This window comes from Myodes glareolus, chromosome 2 (assembly GCF_982192425.1).
Source record: "Myodes glareolus chromosome 2, mMyoGla1.1, whole genome shotgun sequence".
Classification (NCBI taxonomy): Eukaryota; Metazoa; Chordata; class Mammalia; order Rodentia; family Cricetidae; genus Myodes; species Myodes glareolus.
The window spans coordinates 12077749-12098013 of NC_142027.1; the positions used below are offsets into that span (position 1 = coordinate 12077749).

Sequence of the window (20265 nt, forward strand, 5' to 3'; positions counted from 1 at the left end):
ACTAAGCAAAGCAATAATAAGATGCTATCCTTCAAATTAGCTTAAGGATTGAGGTACCAAGAAGTCTTAAAAAGAAAAGCCAACACCCAGCTTTCTGAGCGCTATATAATGTCCCCAGCAAAGATATAATGTCCACATATTTAAACCTGACATTTGACAACCTGAGTCTTTCTAGCTGACTTCAATTAAGGGTTTGGAGAATATGCCTCATAGATGCTGCCACTCATTCCGGAGCTTGGGTAAAGCCCCATCACTCTCTGCCATCACACACGACTCTAATCCTAAAAGCTTTGAAGATGGCATTTTCTTACCCAGCAGTTGTCACGGCAGAACCTGGCTCCTAGACAACATTCAAGAAACCTACAGTGAAACCTCCACCCATCAAACAGCCCCTTGTGAACAGCATCAGAGCGAAGTGGACCCTTGTGTGCAAAGTTCCTGGATCTCCAGAGCCAACCAAACAACTTGGTCCAACTCCAAGACCTGTGAAAGAACAACATGTCAGTCAGGAGTCTCCCCAGCTGTGCCAGAGTGTGCTTCTCATCCCTGCCAGTCAAGAAATTGTCAGCAAATGGGTTTTAGAGTCCAGAGCTATCAACCTGCAAGTTACATGGCCAAGTGTTACCCACTAAAGTCTACAGTGTCCGAGAATTGCCAAACTGTGGAGTTTGAAGTCAGCCAATGCTGCTCTCAGGCCCCTGTGTCCAGTTCCTGTAATTCCTTGAGCAATGCTGTCTCTGAGACCCAGCTTGTGGAATCTTCTAGCACTTATGAGCCAGAATGCTGTGTGACAGGCGGTTCACAGTTGCCTAGTAAGTGAAGACTTTACAGAGGATATGACTAGATTTCTGAATGCTTGGGAACTTATTTTCTCTAAATATAAAATAATGTGCTTGGTTTGGAACAAGCTTTTCCTTTTGGGTATTTCTGTTGGCAATCTGGGATGATAAAGCATGTCAACCATCTTAGTAAATAGGACACTATTTACTGTTTGTCAGGGAATAACCACTGGTTCTTGAAAATAAAACTTTTACTACTAATCATTGTCTATGAAAATATTATCAGGAGATATGACTTTTTAACTAATGTGATTATACCAAAAATCCATGAAATGGTGAAATTCATTCTGCACGCTCAAGGTGCTGTACAATTTCTATTAGGCCCAATTCGTCCAGAAATCAATATGTAGACAGTAACACCAGAAATACTGCTAAAACTGGGTCTACTCACTAACTGAATCAAAACACTTGTAAGTAAAAACTGGAGTTTTTAATCTGAAGTGCAAGAATTTTGAATTTCACCTTCATGAAGTTTGTAACAGCAGAGTGGCTGGTGGTATTTTGACAGATAATTCACAACTACAATCCTCTTTATATTTGCACTGTTTTCACTTTTCTTACCTCTTTTTTCCCAGTGATTTGGGGGTGGAAAAGTGTAATTTCTCTTAAATAAAATAAACTTACTATAAATCTAATTGTCATGCTATCATTTTCTTCAACATTTTGGTGAGACTTTTTAAAAGATCAGTATGTGTGTGAGCGTGTGTGTGTGTGCCAGATTCCTTTGGAGCTAGGATTTCAGGATTTTGAGATACCTGTCATAAGTGGGAACAAAATGAAGGTAGGTCTTCTGGAAAAGCAGCAAGTAGTTTTAAGTTCTGAGCCATGTCTCCAGGTCCCTTGCTGTGAGTTTTATATTAGAGTTTTAAAAGATGCTTTGATGTGATGAAAACAGCATATGTTGAAAATTAAAAGAACATGTTCACTTACCACACTTTTTAGGGAAAGAGCCAAAATATGGTATCATATTTTTGGTTGCTATACAAAGATAGAAAACATACTCAATAAAATGACTATGAAATCACAGAAACAGAATAGAGTATAAATATTTGAAATGCAGTAAATTTATGTAGGTAGCTTGGTTATTTTCAAACTTGGAGGGCAGTCTTAAATGGATCTCTCCTTCTGGAAGAAAATAAAAGTTGGTTATTAAGGACATGGACTGTGAAGACAGGCTTCCTAAAGTTGAAGCTCCATGCTTATTGAAGGCTATCTGAACCCCAGTGGAATGAGTTGGTACAAATTATGTGACTCTTCTTTAAGAAAGTATTCTTTTTTCAGTGCTAACCTTGATACTATAATGTTGAGCACTGTGAGGGTTAAAAGTCAATACATTGAAAGCTATCAATAGGTTGTCATGTGTATAGTTAATGTTCAATAAGATGCAGCAAGCAGCCTTGCTTGGAGACACAGCAGGCTGCAGGTAATGGAGATTTGTAAACAAAGCCAGGGATCTATGAAAACTGAAAGAAGTTTATCATCCTATGAAGGGAAAAGAGCTACTTAAGAATTATTTTCAAATGAAAAGATTAAGAAATGCACATTGCAGGGGGTAGGTGGGGCTGAAGTGGTGCAGAGGTTAAAAGACCTTGCTGTTCTCGCAGAGGACCTACATCAGTTCCCTAGTACCAAAATGGTGTCTCAAGGCCATCTGTAACTCCGATTTGCGGGAATGGGGTGCAATTTCTGGCCTCCGAGGGAACCAGCAATACAAACACATTTATGGAAGCAAAATACCCATATTAAAATAAAAATAGAAACAACAAAACCCCTACACACTGTACCTAGCTGATGTGGGTTACCAGATTACTCCTGAAGTATTGTCAAAGTTGCTGTCCCTGCCAAACAACCCGTCTGTCTGTGGGTGAGTGTTTTAGAGATTCCACATCTGGTTGACTGAACCAAGTGGAACCCAGCTGCATCATCTTTTCTGGATGGCTGTGAGGTTCCCTGGATAAGACTGGCATTGAAAATCAATGAACTCAGACAATGATCCTTCTCGCGGTTGGTGCTTATTATAAACCGTGGAAGATCTGGATACAACAAAACACGGGGGAGGAAGAAAGTGTCTCTTCTTGATTCTTGTTTTTCTCTTGAGCTGGGACTTCAGTCTTCTCCCAGATTTGGGCTGTAGTTCATACTTTCTGCTCCAATGGTGATCAGGCCTTCATACTTAGATCAAAATGATGATTAATTTCCCTGGGTATCTATGGTAGATAAAGCAGATTACAAGACTTTCTCATCGTAACCTATAATCATGGGAGAGCTATGTGAGATATCCATTTTTATAATTAATTTATAGTATAAAATAAAACTTGCTTCTCTTATTTTTAATAATCGTGATTTAGTATTGTATTGAGACAATGAAAAAGGTTTGAACTTAAATTCTTTTTTTTCTTTTTCTTTTTCTTTTATTTGTTTATTTATAAAAATTTCCACTTCCTCCCCTCCTCCCCATACCCTCCCATTCCCCCTACTCCCTCTCCCCCCACAACTCCCTCTCCTCCTCCCTCTCCAGTCCAAAGAGCAGTCAGGGTTTCCTGCCCTGTGGGAAGTTCAAGTTCCTCCCCCCTCTTTCCAGGCCTAGGAAGGTGAGCATCCAAACAGACTAGGATCCCAAACAGCCAGTACATGCAGACGAAACAAGACCCAGTGCCTTTGTCAATGACTTCTCAGTCAGCCCCCATGTCAGCCACATTCAGAGAATCTGGTTTAATCACATGCTCGTTCAGTCCCAGTCCAGCTGGCCTTGATGAGCTCTCATTCGATCAGTCCCCTTGTATCAGTGGGTGAATGCATCCCTCGCGGTCCTGATTTCCCTTTTCATGTTCTTCCTCCTTCTGCTCCTCATTTGGACCTTGGAGGGCTCAGTCCGGTGCTCCAATGTGGGTCTCCGTCTGTATCGCCATCCATCGTCGTATGAGGGTTCCCTCTGGTCCTGCCTATCTTGCTCACTGAACTTAAATTCTTAAAGACCACATTTGTTAAGATGTGTTTTGGAGATGTGGCTTGAACAGATCCTGAAGGAGATGTATGAGAGAAAGGCTAAACACTATTTGATTGGAATAGTGTTTCAATGGAAGCACTGCTTGTGGGCACAGAGGAGTATTCATGAAGACAGATATTGCTATATAGCATCTGGCCACATCTTTAATTTTAACAACATAACTTTGGCAAAAATAAACACTTCATCTTATGCCAGCCTCTCAGGATTTCAATCCAGTCAACATGTGAACATGGACAAAGTTTGTTGTCAAAGTTTAAACAAGTTCAAATGAATCACATGCAGGGATATAAATTTGTTTGACAGCTGTTTATTGCATGGGCCCTCACGTATGCGTTTCCGTTGGTGTAGTTTATATGAAAGAATGGGCTTTATTTGATAATGAGTATATGTGGTTATGGAGGTATGAGAGGATTAAAAACTCTGATGAGAGGTATGACCATTAAAAAAGGTTTATTTTCATGTCTACCATACCCATCACTCTGTTATAACTTATTCTCTTAAGCCAAGCTTGGTCATTCTCCCTAAAAATGTTATCTGAATAAAGGGCCAGCCCATGATGTAACGTAACATGAAATACACACAGGTCTCTCATAGGGATGAATCCTGTGACCTCAAATACAAGACTTCTGATACTTGAGTATGAAATAGTATGATTTCAGGAAGAGACCTTGGAGGGAAACTTATTGAAAGGAGAAGATAATCAAATGGGTTATGATTAGATCTTGCTCAATTTCAAATCCCTTCAACTACTAACTGTGTGCCCTGGGACGATTTGACATTTCTGAGACTCTGTTCTTTCGCTGTAAAGTGAATAAAATGGTGCGTGATGCAGTCGATGATTGTGACAGCTCAATGATAAAGTCTCAATTAAATGCTTAGTGGAGTGTTTAACACGTGGCAAGTGTGCAATACACGCCAGGTATCATTTGACACTTCATTTGTTATTTGGCTCCTGGGGCTCAACCTCAGCTTATGACTGAGCATGCTGCACTGAAAATACAGGGCAAAGATCAACGAATGCTTTTCTGTAGCATGAGAAAGAATTGAAGCAGTGTGGTACACATCGGGTGTGCCACGAAGAATGCACATTCTATACGTTTCACAATACTTTCTGTATGTCAGAGAACTCATTTCTTTCTCAACACAAATTGTAGTAGCACCTATGCAGTTGTATGTCAGAGTCATTAGAACATAGGGATCTTAACTACATAGTTTTCAGTAAAAAGACAAACTAAATGACTATTAGGAACACTTGTTTGCCTATACAGTAATGTGCCATGAGAAATGCACAGCAAAGCTAGTATGATGGGAACATTTAGTATTTATAAAACATTCTGTATCTTTTAATAACTGTATGGAAGAGTAATATTTTATTACTCATTTTTTTCCAATAAAGATGAATGTTACATATCAGACACATGTAACAGATATATAACAGAGTTTTTTAACATATAAAATGAGTTTTAAATTCTAAATTGCATAACATTGCTAGTCATCAGCATAACTCCAAGGAACATCTATGGTATAAGAAAGGTCAATACAACAATTTCATTGAAAATGATCAGTTTGGCTAATCTCTGTGAAGACACAGAGAGCAATTCCAGAGCATAAAATGTAGTTGATTGTTTGACTTATTTGTAATTCAGAAATGAATGCAACAGATGATACACATTTATCACACATTTAAAAATACTATATACTTCAAATGCCTTAGAAATAATATGAAATTGATTAAATGATATGAGGTGTGAGGTAAGATATACATATGACAGGAAGTGAGACTTCTGAACAATATAAGAAATTTCATAATATTGATATCAATAATTTTATTTTTTATTACATTTATCCTCTCACTTTATCTAAATAAAGTTTATTTTTAAAGCTTCTGCTCATTGTACAGATGGGCAATGAAGAGAGGGCTTGGTTCCACACTGATTGAGAATCCCTTATACCTTTCTTTGTCAATCACTTTCTCTCATTCTTCCTCCTCTGAATATTTAGGGCTCCCACTCATACAGCTTGTAATTCTTTCACATAAAATGCTCTAACCAAAGAAGTGAAAGACCTGTACAACATGAACTTTAAGTCTTTGAAGAAAGAAATTGCAGAAGATATCACAAAATGAAAAGATCTCCAATGCTCTTGGATACATAGGGTCAACACAGTAAAAATGTCAATCCTTCCCAAAACAATCTACAGATTCAATGCAATCCCTATCAAAATTCTATCACAATTCTTCACAGTCCTTAAAAGAACAATATTCAACTTCATATGAAAAAAAAAAACTAGGTTAGTCAAAACAATCCTGTACAATAAAGGAACTTCCAGCGGCGTCACCATTCCTGACATCAAGCTCTATTATTTAAAAATTATGGCTTGGTATTGGCATAAAAATAGACAGATGGACCAATGAAATCAAATCGAAGGCCCTGACAGAAATCTACATATCAGGTTTTTGACAAAACAAAAACTAAAATTATACAATGGAAAAAGAAAGCATCTTCAACAAATGGTGCTGGCATAACTGGATGTCAACATATAGAAGAAGGCAAATAGATCCATATCTATCCCAATGCACAAACCTTAAGACCAAATGGATCAAAAACCTCACCATAAATCCAGCTACACTGAACCTCATTGAAGAGAAAGTGGGATTAGTGATTTTAGTCATCAGAAAAATGCCAATCAAAATGACTCTGAGATACCATCTTATACCAGTCAGAATGGCTAAGATCAAAAACACCAAAAATGGCTTATGCTAGAGAGGATGCAGAGTAAGAGGAACATTCCTCCATTGCTGGTGGGAGTGTAAACTTGTACAGTGACTTTGGAAATCAGTATGGCGATTTCTCAGAAAATTAGGAAACAACCTACCTCAAGACCCAGCAACACCACTCTTGGAACTATATCCAAAGGATGTACACTCATACCACAAGGACATTTGCTCAGCTGTGTTCATAGCAGCATTCTTTGTAATAGCCAAAACCTGGAAACAGCCTAGGTATTTCTCAACAAAGAATGGCTAAAGAAATTGTGGTACATTTATACAATGGAGCATTACTTAGTGGTATAAATAAATAAATAAATAAATCTTGAAATTTGCATGAAATGGATGGAAACTGATAAAAGCATCCTGCGTGACATAACCCAGACCCAATTTTTCTACTTGCATGTAAAATAGTTACCTAAAAAAGAATAGCTCAGGAACAACCAACATTGAGCAACTCCTACTAAATTTTTTCAGTCATACTTCTGAGGTAACAGGAGTAGTGGAATCTTTACTGACATGGTCTTTCTCTGACCCAGATAAGGAATAAAATGCACCACAGGCAGACAGGCATGGGCACAGTAAACATATAAAGTTAAATTAAAAAGAAACCTTTCTGTTATAGCATAGTTGTAAGCAATTTGCTTGACGTTTCAATAAAGCTTTCACTAGTTTTGTGGAAGCAAACTCACTAATAAGATTCAAAGACAAGTCTTCCTTGGAGACCAAGGCAAAGCCAATGCTGTTACCTCTTCACATAAGAACAAAGATATCTCAAGGGTAAATAGCTGAAAATAGTTAGGCCAGTTCCTATTTTTCCATTACTCAATACAGCACTGCTTCAAATATGAGGTCAATCCTCCTGCAAGAGGTCAAAACCTACTAATTGGCAAAGATAATGAGAAAAGAAGACTGAAAATCAAAGACAAACTGATAACCATAGTCCCTAGGGTGAGCCAAGCTGTCACTATTCATAAACACTCTCTTACTCCTTTCTTGCTATGTCTGTGCAGTGGAATACCTGGATTGCAAGCTCCCTTGATAAATTGTGTAAGATGTGATTTCAGGCTCACCAATGTTTCTATTTCTTCGTGTGTGTGTGTTAGTGTGTGTGTATCTGTGTGTGTGTCTTCTTAACATGAACTATATGTACTTATTACTTTTATACTCTATTCAATGAGACTAATTTAATAATAGTGTTTGTTAACGTTCTTGAGGGGAATTGTACTCCCCTGGATCTCGTATTTTGCTAAATTATAGCATAAAGTAAAATAAATTGTAAAGTTTTGCTCAATTGATGTTTACATGAAACATTATAATACACTCATACTACAAAACTGGATAACACTCAGTGAAGGTTTGTCATGAATCCTGATTCTATGTGTAGACACCAGGTGTTCCTGTTAGAATATCTGTTGCTTTGGAACAAATCTATCTCTCTAAGAAAACAGAAAAAGGCATCAAGGTGTTTTCCATTGTTCAAACTTATTTGTTCAGTAGAATGTCTAAAGTAGGTCTGCTCCTGGTTTTCCATGTCCACAAAGCTACAGCTGATGGTAACTTGATCCCCAGGAGTCTGATTAATTCCCTGTCATGAATGGCTGAAGAGATCAAAGCTTTGATCTCGAAAATAGTCCTGAGGGACTCCTAATATGAGGCCAGTGCTTTGGAACCCTGAAGCTGCAAGTGGAATGCTAAGCCATCCCAGAACAGAAGTCTGCACTGTGGACCACTGACTTTTCCTGTGAGAACAAACACTAGCCATAGCTGTATTCATCCTGATAGGTGTCCAGTCAGGAGTAAGGGTTTCCAAGATCTTCCTCTGGATGCCTGGTGAAATACATAAGGCCAATGTTTTCACAACAAAGGTCAATTGGTTATTTTGATATTTTATTTATATGTTGCCTCACTTTTATTCCTCGTGAAAATTTTACAAAATCATAGTTACTTCTTTTGTAAGAGATCTTCAGCGAAGCTCATTTTCTAGAGTTGGACAAATACACCTGCGAACACTAAGGGACATACTCAAGTCCATTTGGCTCATTACCAACAGAGTTAGAACTAAAACTCAAGCATATGATTCTCATTCCAATGTTTCCTTGGCTGTGCCTCACAGTGTCATTCATGACAAGTTTCTTTAAAAAATACATTAACCATAAAAATCCTTAACAGAACCTACATGTACACTAATGACTATATGAGAGACATAAAATCATCTTAATTAGATTATAAATGTGACTTTTGTGAATATACTTGTGAAAAAGCATCTTTTCATTCACAGAATTTTAAATATCCCTTAACATAAGTTGCAATAGAGTTTTTATGAATGTAAGATTTATTGTAAGGCAAAGAAAACCAAAAGTTCTTTATTTCAGGAATGCAGCAAGTTCTTTTGCAAGCTGGTAAGTAGTGGGCATCCCTGCCATCTAAATGGTTGGCACTCATTACCATCACAAGACTGTAACACCTATCACCAAATTTCATGAGGTCACTACAGAGAAAAAAGGCTAGCACTCATTCAGAGGAAGAACCTTTCTTAGAATCTTAACTGAGGTCATTTTGTCCTTTGATAATTGCTCATCCCAAACTCTGTCATTTCCTCAGGGTTACTGCCATATTTCTGTCATCTCTAAATAGCTCTTTCCTCAATCGGAGCTCCAGAGGTCCCTTCTGCAAAACCAGCAGCAGCTATGGCAGAGAAGCCAGCTCCTGAATGATTGCCAAGACACCAGAGGGGAGTTGCCAGCTGTCAACCACCACACAGTATACCCAGCTTTTAGGACACCTGCCTCTGCCTCTGATTTCTCTACAGGATCACCCTCAGCATATTTTTCTCAAGTCTTTAGATCTTGTAACTTAGAAGCCTGTACTCAAAGTACTGGACTTCATGGACCGACAACAATGGATGTTCCACTACCTCACAGTGGTCAGTTGTGGACTGTACAAGTGTCCTATGCTCGATGGGAGTTAGCAGCTGCTGACCTCTAGTGGACTGTGTTTGCATGTTGACAATTGAACTACCTACCTACTCAGCTACTTTTGACTTGACCTCCATAGCTTTTTCAAAAATCCCTCACGACTTCCAGTTTTTTAATAAAGTATGTGAAAATTGCTAACTGGCATCATTAGAGGAGGTGTTACGTCTCATGGAAGATTATTTTCTGAAGATTGCATTAAAGAAAAAATTAGGTGTAGGGTGTTAGGAAGGTAGGACATAGGGTAAGAACACTCGTTACACAGTCATGAGGACCAAAATCCATATCTTCACTACCCACCTAAAAAAAAAAAAAAACCCACACACACTTTTAATCCTAGTACTGTTGAGTGTTGCAAAGTGGGGAGTTGGAAGGCATGGAGAAAACAGAATCATTTGGGGTTTACAGACTGCCAGCCTGGATCTAGGTTTAATGAAATACCCTGCTTCAAGGGAATAAGAAGGATAGTAATAATGAGGGACATCAGACATGCTTGTCCGACTTCTGTACATACACAGGCACAAATATACACATGTGCACATGCACACATACATACACACACTCTCTCTATATATAGATATAGATAGATAGATAGATAGATAGATATAGATAGATAGATAGATAGATAGATAGATAGATAGATAGATAGATAGGGATATAGATATCTACAGTAACATACACATATATTATAAGATAAATTTCACCAGCTTGTTTATTGCTCTGTATCTTACACTTAAGATTATTTCTGAAAGTGTGGTTCACACCAGTTCCCTTTCCTTGAACTTTACTTTCAATGCCCTATAAGTTTCCCTGATGTGCTTTTAAGGTGGCATCAAGTTTCATTATTTCCTCATGGCTTCAATTGTTATTACTAGTTATCTCTTCATAAATTGTTCATTACTCTATTTTGTCACTACTTGTATTTCTGTTTCTTATTAAATGCTTGTCAAAAAATACTAAAAACCAGTACTTAGAATGATGAGAGTACTGTCTCATAATTTCATCTGGCAAACATCAGTTTGTGGGAAAGAATTTTGAGAACAATGAAAAGACAAAGATGTTATCCCATTTCCATAGTAACAAGTTAACCCATTACAGTATCACAAATGCTAGCAGCAGACATGAGACGCTCAGGTCAGACAGAGACATGGTTAATATTCATGGCAGCAGCAGAAGTCGGGGTGTTAGCATTTGCCTCAGTTCCATGAGCTCCAGTTCTCACAGGGCCAGGTGACAGCTGTATTCGCACTGTCTTGTTTTACAAAAGAGAAGTTCTGTGCTTCTAAAATCTGGCCAATGGATGTGATAGTAGGCTGTAGGTATGGCTGGTATTTGTGCCAGAGAAAACATTGTATGTATTGTTCTATTGGTGCCAAAAGCGTGGTTTAAAAGATAATTCAAAACAGAAGAAACTGGAGAGTCTGCCCTGGGGACAGGAATGCAAGTGCCTCCTGTTAAAAATTTTTGCCAACAGCATCCAATCATTGTCTCTTCCCCTGCACTGATTTGATGAATGCCTTTGACTACTCAGAACTTGCTTCCAGTAGGTTGTATTCAGTCCATATATGAAGTCTCAGACATCACTCTGGAAAGCTACTATAATGATAACTCCAGTATCATTCAGCAGACAGAGGCTGCCTCTTTTTGCCAAAAGTTCAATTCAGCAAAGATCATGCATTTGAGTTGCAGCTCAAGGGTCCAAAGAAGCACTGTTGTTTCTTGATATGGAGATTTTTGCCACTAGGAGAATCCACTTTGCAGCTCAGTGGCAAACAAATATGGGCACATACACTGAGGACAAAAATATTCTGAATTGGCTCCAGGGACTGTCCACAAGGTTGCATAACCTTCATTTCTGCTAAAACTAATGAGACTAGATGGAATTCCAAGCAGCTCAATGCTCTTTCCCTGGTTTGCTAATTTAGACCCTTACAACCAAAGAACACATGCTGCTTTTCTTGAAATCTCCCAGCACATTTGAGAATAAGTTCTTTTGTTCTCAGTAGACAATGGATTAATATTCTACATCATCTTCTTACAGCAGCTAATGCTTTAATGCAAGAGAAAGAGGTAAAGAGAGAGAAAAGAAAGGGAAGGTGGGGGAGGAGAGGAGAAGGAAAGTGGGGGGAGAAGACAAGGTTTCTTTATGCAGGTTTTAAGACCTGTTAGGAGCACTATCAGCAAATTTCTAGTGTCTTTAGGTCACCTGATGCCCAATAGTCATTAGCAGCATCATAAATATTTATGCCAGAGAATATTAAATTAACTCAAAGGTCCAGTTCCACCATTGCAGCTGAAGAACAAGGTTTGTTCCTTTAGTATCTAGCTACAGACATATACAGCACAAAGCATTTTGACCTTTTTTTCTGGAGCACATAGTACCTCATTGTGGAGAAAAATAGTTGCATAGTTTCAACATAATTTTCTAGAAAGTTTTCCTAAACTAATTTAGGGAATATGCCTGAAAATTTCAAGACTGAACTGAGAGAAAGACGACCGACACTTCCCTTCCACCCTTTACAAGAAGGAGCACCTCACTTCCTCACCTCCTCAAGATAAAGTTTTAACTATGTAAGTAGAACCTGTTCAAACTGGTGATGCATCTTCTATACTTTGAGATCAATATGTGTGCAGGGAAATCCCTTTAGTCATCTCTGAGCAACCTCTACCCACCCAGTGAATCTTTGTAGTAGCAGTTTAATGTGATGAACTAAAAGATGACTTCTAGACTAAAGAGCAGATCCCTGCTCACCCTGGGCACTGTTTTTCAGCTGCCCTTGTACCTCTTCCTTGGGAGTTGAATTTTAATTATCTCCTCAATTCCTTTTTATTAACAGACAATAGTTTAAGGGTCATATATTGTCTCAGATTAGTCAACGTGAGCACTGTTGGTTCTGATGAGATTTCCTCAAATTTGACTAATTATTTTACAAGGTTCTCTGACTCTCTCTTCTAAAGCAGCTTTTACTTGTCAAAATACCAATACTGATGCCACACTAGACATGGTATTGTGCCTCTTTTATCATAGTAGCCCTTTGGGATATGCAGAGGCAACCAAGAGAACCTGTCACCAAAAGGGGATGCTGAAGACTTTTAGGCTTTTAGGTTTGAGATGCCAATCCTAAGTCTATTTTCTCTGTATATTCTGCTAGAGACCTAATATGACCAGCTGTTTCATACACCTCCTCTGTGCCTTCCCAAATATGAAGGACTGTATACCCTCAAACAGGAAGGCAAAATTAACTACTCTATTTTTTTCTTTGCTTCTTTTCAGTTAGTTTGTTATACCAATGAAGAATATTTAGTACAATTGTTACTACAAACACCTCAGAATAGGTATTTATAACCATGAAATGCTTTATGAAATTATCACAGTGATTCCATCCATGGAAAGATTCTGTGGTGAACTCACAAAAGGGAAACAAATCAAAGTGTATAGCCCATAAAAATATTTTTATCTCAATAGTGAAAATTACAAAAGAGAAAATAGAAACAAATTAAGTAAGAAAACAGCGAAATACAAATAGCCTTTCATTATTTATAATTGCTTTATGTATAAATGGATTAAATTTTCCAATCAAAACTCCTTTTCACTGACAAATTAATGAAAAAAAAACAAGTGACTTCATTGTGTCTATTACAGACTCATAGATATAGATTTTACATAGGCTGAAAATGATGATATGGACATAAATATTCTATGCAAATATAATGAAATAAGATCAAGTATAAGTCATGAAAGAATAGACTTTATGTCAAAGACTTCAGAAGACGCATAAAAGTCACTCTACACTTGTAGCATAGGCTATCCATAAACAGAACATAACCATTGCAAATAATTTTGAGCATTTCAGGCAGAGTTAGTCCGTTCTCCATTTCTATGATTTTGACACTAAAAGATACTGCAGAAATGAAATCACCCCACTAAACGGGATTTTGTTACTACTTCCCATACTGCTCTGAAAGGAAGTCAACTCACTGTCTATAGAAAGCACAGTTTGTTTCCATTTCACTGCTAAATCTCAGGATAATATGATCCAATTACATCATCCTGCTGCAATGCTAAAATTACTTTGAAATGAGAGGAAAATAGTCTCTCTCTGTGTGTGTATGTGTGTGCATTAAAAGTTATATAGCCATCCACTGACATTCCCTTAAACTTTGCCCAATTCTGAATATTACATATTATGGTGAAATAAATGTTTGAGTACAAACACTTCCTTCATGCCTCTTTACCACACAAGAATCACTTATGTGAGTGGTGTCACAACCCATGTACTAGGAAAGCAAGTTTTCAGATATCATGACTGTGGTGGGGTTAATATCTAAAACGGACATTAAATGACTCAATGCAAGAAAGTGAACAGTTTAATTACAAAGAGACCAAGTGCATGAGCAGGCAATTTTTCAATAGAGAGATGCAAACGCTGACAGATAGATAAGAATACTTTGCGCAAGGTGGTCCCATTGCTCAAAGAGCTTGCTACACAGTGTGGTAAAGACTCCTTACAATACTAAGAAATAAAACAAAGCAATGATGTCATCCAGAAATCTGAAAAGTACTATGTTGAGAGAAAAACATGGTCACAGAAATACAGATACCTAATACTATCACATATATGAACCAATGAACCAAAAATGTCTCCCTCACAGAACTGATTCTTAGAATGTTGGTTGTCCAAGTCTAGATGGATGACGAAATGGGAAGATATTGGTTAGAAGGCTCAGTTTCTTCTATGTAGTCACAGTGAATTTGTAGATATGACATATACCATGGAGACATCATTTAACAGCACTAAATTGTGTAGTTTAACTTCATGAATTAAATGGCTCATTAGTGTTCACATAAGCAAATATTGGCTGGGGCAGGAAGAGTCATTTCTCTTTGGGCAGTGACCACTAGTAGGTTGTCTGTGATTCAGTGGAAGACACCACAACTGTGAACATGCAGATATTTCTAATTGGCCACAGTAAGGGCAAACAAAAGGAGAACATGAGGATGGGGGAATGATGAGAGAGTGTGGAGAGAGTTACCAGGGAAAATGGGGTGAGAGAATCAAAGCGTAGTCTTCAGCTATGATATTTGAAAAGATACAAAAGTGCTACCTGGGTGAGGGGAAGGGAAGTAACTTGGTTGTTACTGTGGTTTTGCAATGCATATGCATAGTAAAAGGTCACATTGTAAGTTTGAACCACATACGGTTTCTATTTCTCAGTTTTGTCTCAGAAAACAGAAGTGTTTAAATAAAAACCTTTTACATTTAGCATATCATTATGAAGGTAAATGAACACAAAAATTCAAAGACCTAATGCAGACAAAAGAAAACACTTCAAGGACTTAATCATGAGAATGGAAAGAATATACACATCTATCTTTCATGTCTTTAACAAATTAGGAGTGGAAGTAATGATTTAAATTGGGCAGGATTTTTTGATAAGGCATAGGGTGCATTACTGCATGTGGAGAAAGATGATATGAAGGTGTGAAATTCCATCATACCCACCAACAATGGATGAGAGTTCCCCTCTCTCCACATCCTCTCCAGCATAGGTTATCATTGGTGTTTTTGACTTTAGCTAATCTGACTGGTGTAAAATGGTATCTAATAGTTGTTTTGATTTGCATTTCCCTGATCGCTAAGGATGTTGAGCATGACCTTAAGTGTTTTTTGGCCATTCGAAGTTCTTCTGTTGAGAATTCTCTGTTCAGATCAGCACCCCATTTTTTAAATTGGGTTAATTAGAGTTTTAGTGTCTAGTTTCTTGAGTTTTTTGTATATTTTGGAGATCAGGCCTTTATCTGATAAGGGGTTGGTGAAGATCTTCTCCCAGTCAGAAGGTAGCCTTTTTGTCTTACTGACGGTGTCCTTTGCTTTACAGAAGCTTCTCAGTTTCAGGAGGTCCCATTTATTCACGATGGATGGCGATACAGACAGAGACCCACATTGGAACACCGTACTGAGCCCCCCAAGGTCCAAATGAGGAGCAAAAGGAGGAAGAAAATGAAAAATGAAATCAGCCCGCGAGGGATGCGATCACCCACTGATACAAGGGGACTAATCTAATGAGAGTTCACCAAGGCCAGTTGGACTGGGACTGAACGAGCACGTGATCCAACCAGATTCTCTGAATGTGGCCGGATTCTCGAAATGTGGCTGGCCTGGAGTCTTTCTGAAAAGCCATTGACAATGACACTGGGACTTGTTTCCTCTGCATATCCTGGATTTTTGGGATCCAGTCTGTTTGGATACTCACCTTCCTGGACCTGGAGGGAGGGGGGAGGAACTTGACCTTCCCACAGGGCAGGAAACCCTGACTGCTCTTTGGGATGGAGAGGAAGGAGGAGAGGGAGTGGGGGGAGTGGGAGGGTGTTGGGAGGAGGGGCGGAAATGGAAACTTTTATAATTTAATAAACTTTGAATAAAAAAAAATTGTCAAAAATAAGAAAAAAAAGAAAAGAAATTCCATCATAATATTTGTAAACTAATTTTATATAAATTTATGTTATAGTTATATAAAATGCTTAGCTATATATTTCTGTATTTAATAATGCTACAGTAGAGCAAAAATTTAGTTAATACTATACTATGTCCTGACGAACTGACTCCAAATTCTGCTTTGCTGAGTAGGGGGTTAACTGTTTAATAGACTGCTGGTCAGTGATTTTATACATGACACAGTACAGGAGGTGTTTCATTAAGGCATGCTAGGCTTCCCTAAGCCAAGCTAGGGTGACTATTAGCAGAAATATTAGAATATGCAGGTGAGAATCAGGACAAAGCATATGAAGCAATCTTGTCTTCTTACAGAGCTTTTTAAAGCAAATCAAAGTTCCTTAAGGAATATCTGTAATAAAGATTTAAGTGTGAGTATTAATGAGGACAGGAGAGAGAGGAAGAGAGAGACAGAGGTAGGTGGATTTAGGAAAAGGGGAATGCTTATTCACTATGTGAGTATAAGTTTCTCAAAACAGGAAGACATTTTCCTCGTGTGTTCAAATTCTTTACATTTTGAATAAACTCAAATTTTAGATATATCTATATCTTTGTATATAGATAGATAAAGGTTAAAAAGGTACATGAGAGGAATTATTAAATACGTAAATGTTAACTTTCATTTGATAAAGAAAATCAAGGGAATATTTTCGTGGTTGCTATGATGCTTATTAGGAATATTTACTAATAATAGACTATGTTCTCCATAGAGATAATGTCGGCTCAAGTAGGCATTTGATGAGAATTAAATTAAGTAATACCTGTAAAACATATAAAATAGTGTCTGGTATGTGATAATAACAGGAAGGCCACAGTAAGTGCTAGCCACTGTGAGTCCCATATTACAGTTGGGAAATAAGATGAGAAGTGTTTTGCTTTCGAAGTAGCTGCATTCTTTGTGTGTATGTGTATGCTTGTTGGGAGGGAGGGATGGCATACACAAAACAGAGGAATAAAGGTAAGTAGACACAGGCAGCAGGGAGTTGGGCAACACAGCTTGTAAGAGGCATAAGTGATGTTAAGTAATGGTAATTGCATGTAGTTAAAGCCTAGGGAAATCTAGTTTGGCAGGAATAGTCTGAGAAGTAATTATGAAAAAGAGGTTAAATTACTTAAAGTCTAGATCAATAAAAATGCAGTTATTCCCAAGGACGAGATAGCAATGTCAATCCTGCAGATGACGTGGCAAGAGGAAATGATGTGTGTGTAGACATGAACAGGCCAACCAAGAAGGTCTAGGAAACTCATTTATAGAACATGCCAACAGAGCATGGCTGGCCAAGTGCCCCACTTGTCCTTTGTGGGCAACTAGAAATCATGATTGTTTGGGGAGATTTTTCCTGATATAACTAATTTTGAGAATATAATTCTAAACATAACCTTCATGTAAAACAGGAGACAGTGGGGATAGGAATGACAGATGGCAATAAGGGATTCACAGACTACAAGGCAAATGGTAGCCCAGACTACAGAATCAGGATGGAATGTGTGATCTTGAACATGACTTGAAAATGTACTTCAATATCAGCATCATTTTCTGGGAATGGTTGCTTGATTATTTTATTTTTTTTTGAACAGACCATTAATTCATTCCCGAATGACACAAAGACATCCAGGAAGCCAAACTAAATTTAGTGACACTGTTGGAAGCTTCCATAGAAAGAATTGTGTTGTCAATTTTCTTTCAGCATTTGTGTACTTTTTAACACTCTGAATTATTTCCCTGTTTTTCACATTTGCACGTCATTTCTTTCTATTCACAAAAATTCGTATAATAAGTCAACTTTTTGTCAAGCACAGTAGACTCTGCTTGCTTATGGGATTCTTTAAATGAAACTGTGGCTGGTCCACCAAAGAAGTCTACCTGGGACAAGAACAACTTTATCTTGTGTTATTGCTTCTCTCATTCTGTGGCATATATTATGTTCAAGAATCTTGGATTCTTGATAAATATTTTCTGAACTAGTAAATGGGTGAACCAATGAAGGTGTGTCACTCATTGGAACTCTTTGTTGCTGAATGTGCTGAGGATTGTTTGTCCAAGACAGAAATATCCATAATATTCTGTGTAAAGTATGTGTGGTAAGGTCCCTGACTCATTGACTATGATGCCACAATGGAGTTAATCTTGAGGATGACATGATTTCTCATTTTCTCGGACTCTCTGGAATCTAGGGTCATATGAACCTGTCTATCTGTAAATTATGAGAGCCTTATTTGGGCCAATAAACCCTTTAAGAAACATAGCCATTACGAAATAGCATCATTCAGTCTATAGACATCACTTTCAGGACTCTGTGTTTTCTGAATGTCTGTGGGATTTTCTATGAATATTTGTAGGTAAAAGTGATATTGAGATTGACAGAAGATCCATTAATTAATGCTCAGATTTATATAGTTATTAGATGATAGTATCAATTCATTTCTGTATCATGCCATATTGGATTGGGGGAATAAAAATGTTTGGAGATATAAGGGATTTTTATACGCTTATATCCTTTCCTTATGTCTATTAGTTTAATGTTCTCTATTTCTGATATGAACACTTGAAACAGTAAAACTTTGCCTTCTAAAATTATAAGGATAAATTGGGAACAGACAGATACATGTCCAAGTCACCAGGTATGTCAAGGAATAAATATTGACTAATTATTCAATGCTCCTGGATCCATAACCCTTCCCTTTAGGAAAAAAATACCCATGAATATGTAGAATATGTATGAAACTGCTGCACACAAACACCTTAGTGACACACTGACGACACAAGCTGAGTTATTGGTTATTTTAGAGGTTAGCACGTGTAAAGAGCATCTAAACATAAATTTGATAAACATTCACCCAAATATGACAATCTCCCTTACTAATGCTACTGAACAATGTGTCCAAGATTGTAGAAGCTGACTCTAGCCACTGTGTACAGAATATTCAGAGAGGAAGTCCTGGGATGCGGTTCCTTTATCACATCAGGCAGAAGACATCAAACACTGCTGGCCTCTGACCTTATGTGCTGAGATAAATTTATCACATGACTATAAGACCTCAGGTTGTATGTGACATCATCTTCATACATAACCCTGCTGGTAAAAGAGACCTGCATTGCTGTAGGGAAACCAATGGACTATTTTATAATTTCTACTTTTCTGGGCATAGGGAGACTTGATAAGTGTGGCCATGACCACGGGACATTAAAAGAGAAGAAAGTGCTGTGATTGAAATTGAATTTTTAGCCGAAGGGGAAGGAATTGAAGTTCAACAGATAATTTAAATTCCCATTAAAATAGCCAATGGAGCTACTGGATATGCCAGTGGGTGATAAGTGCAGTGGGGTAGTGGACACTGACCACTTTCATGCATTTAAGACAAGTTTGCAGAGACATACACGTTTCTAAACAGCCTTCAAAGTACTCAAACCTAAGGAAAGCTTACATTTATTCTAATGCTATTCTTTATGCCAACCCTTGCATGAAGTCCTTTTTGAAAATTGAGGTCAGATGTAATATATGAAATAAAACAGGATACTGTTATGGTCATCATAATAGACGCGTTTCTTTTTATCCAGAAAGATTTTTTCAGTGGTAGCATGAATAATTTGCAACACATAGAGCCTGTTGAATTCATGAGGAGTGCCATTTTGTCCTGGCTTCTTGATGGAATTCTATTTCTTTGCCCTTGCTCAAACTGGAATCTATCATTTTAACTGAATTCAACCTCATTTCCTATATTCACAGACAAAGCACAATCTCAAATGACTGTTTATTCATTTACAGAAATTAATGAAGCAAGCACTCATTTTCTGAATAAACATATTTTCAGGGGAATCCATTTTATGCTCAGATGCTGAAATAAAGGAAAACACACAGTAGTCTTTCTCTGTATGGCCTTTAAAATTTTTTTGATCATAAAAGTTGAAATTTTTTGTTTAATTTGCAAAACCCTTACTTCTTAAATATTTTTGCCAATGCACAAAAAGAATGGAATTGCTTTTCAGTGAGTTATGTATAACTTTTCATTATTCAGAGTAGTTTGCTTCATCTTTCAGAAGCAATTCCAAGAGAGAACGCTAAGAAAAATGGTCGTACACTGGTGATTAGAACTGGAGTCCATAGCCTTCCAAAGTGTCTGTTTGGGTTGGTGTAACTTTACCAAGGATCCTATTAAAATCCAGTCACTCTGATTTATAGTT

The 20265-nt window shown here is 37.6% G+C and overlaps 1 protein-coding gene across 1 annotated transcript; it reads left to right on the forward strand.

Moving 5' to 3' along the window:
- Positions 1–202: 202 nt before the first annotated feature.
- Positions 203–821, forward strand: Krtap27-1 (keratin associated protein 27-1). Its single transcript, XM_048422497.3, has one exon. It carries the CDS (start codon positions 203–205, stop codon positions 818–820), a length of 618 nt encoding a protein of 205 aa, XP_048278454.3. The 3' UTR covers position 821.
- The last annotated feature ends 19444 nt before the right edge of the window (positions 822–20265 follow it).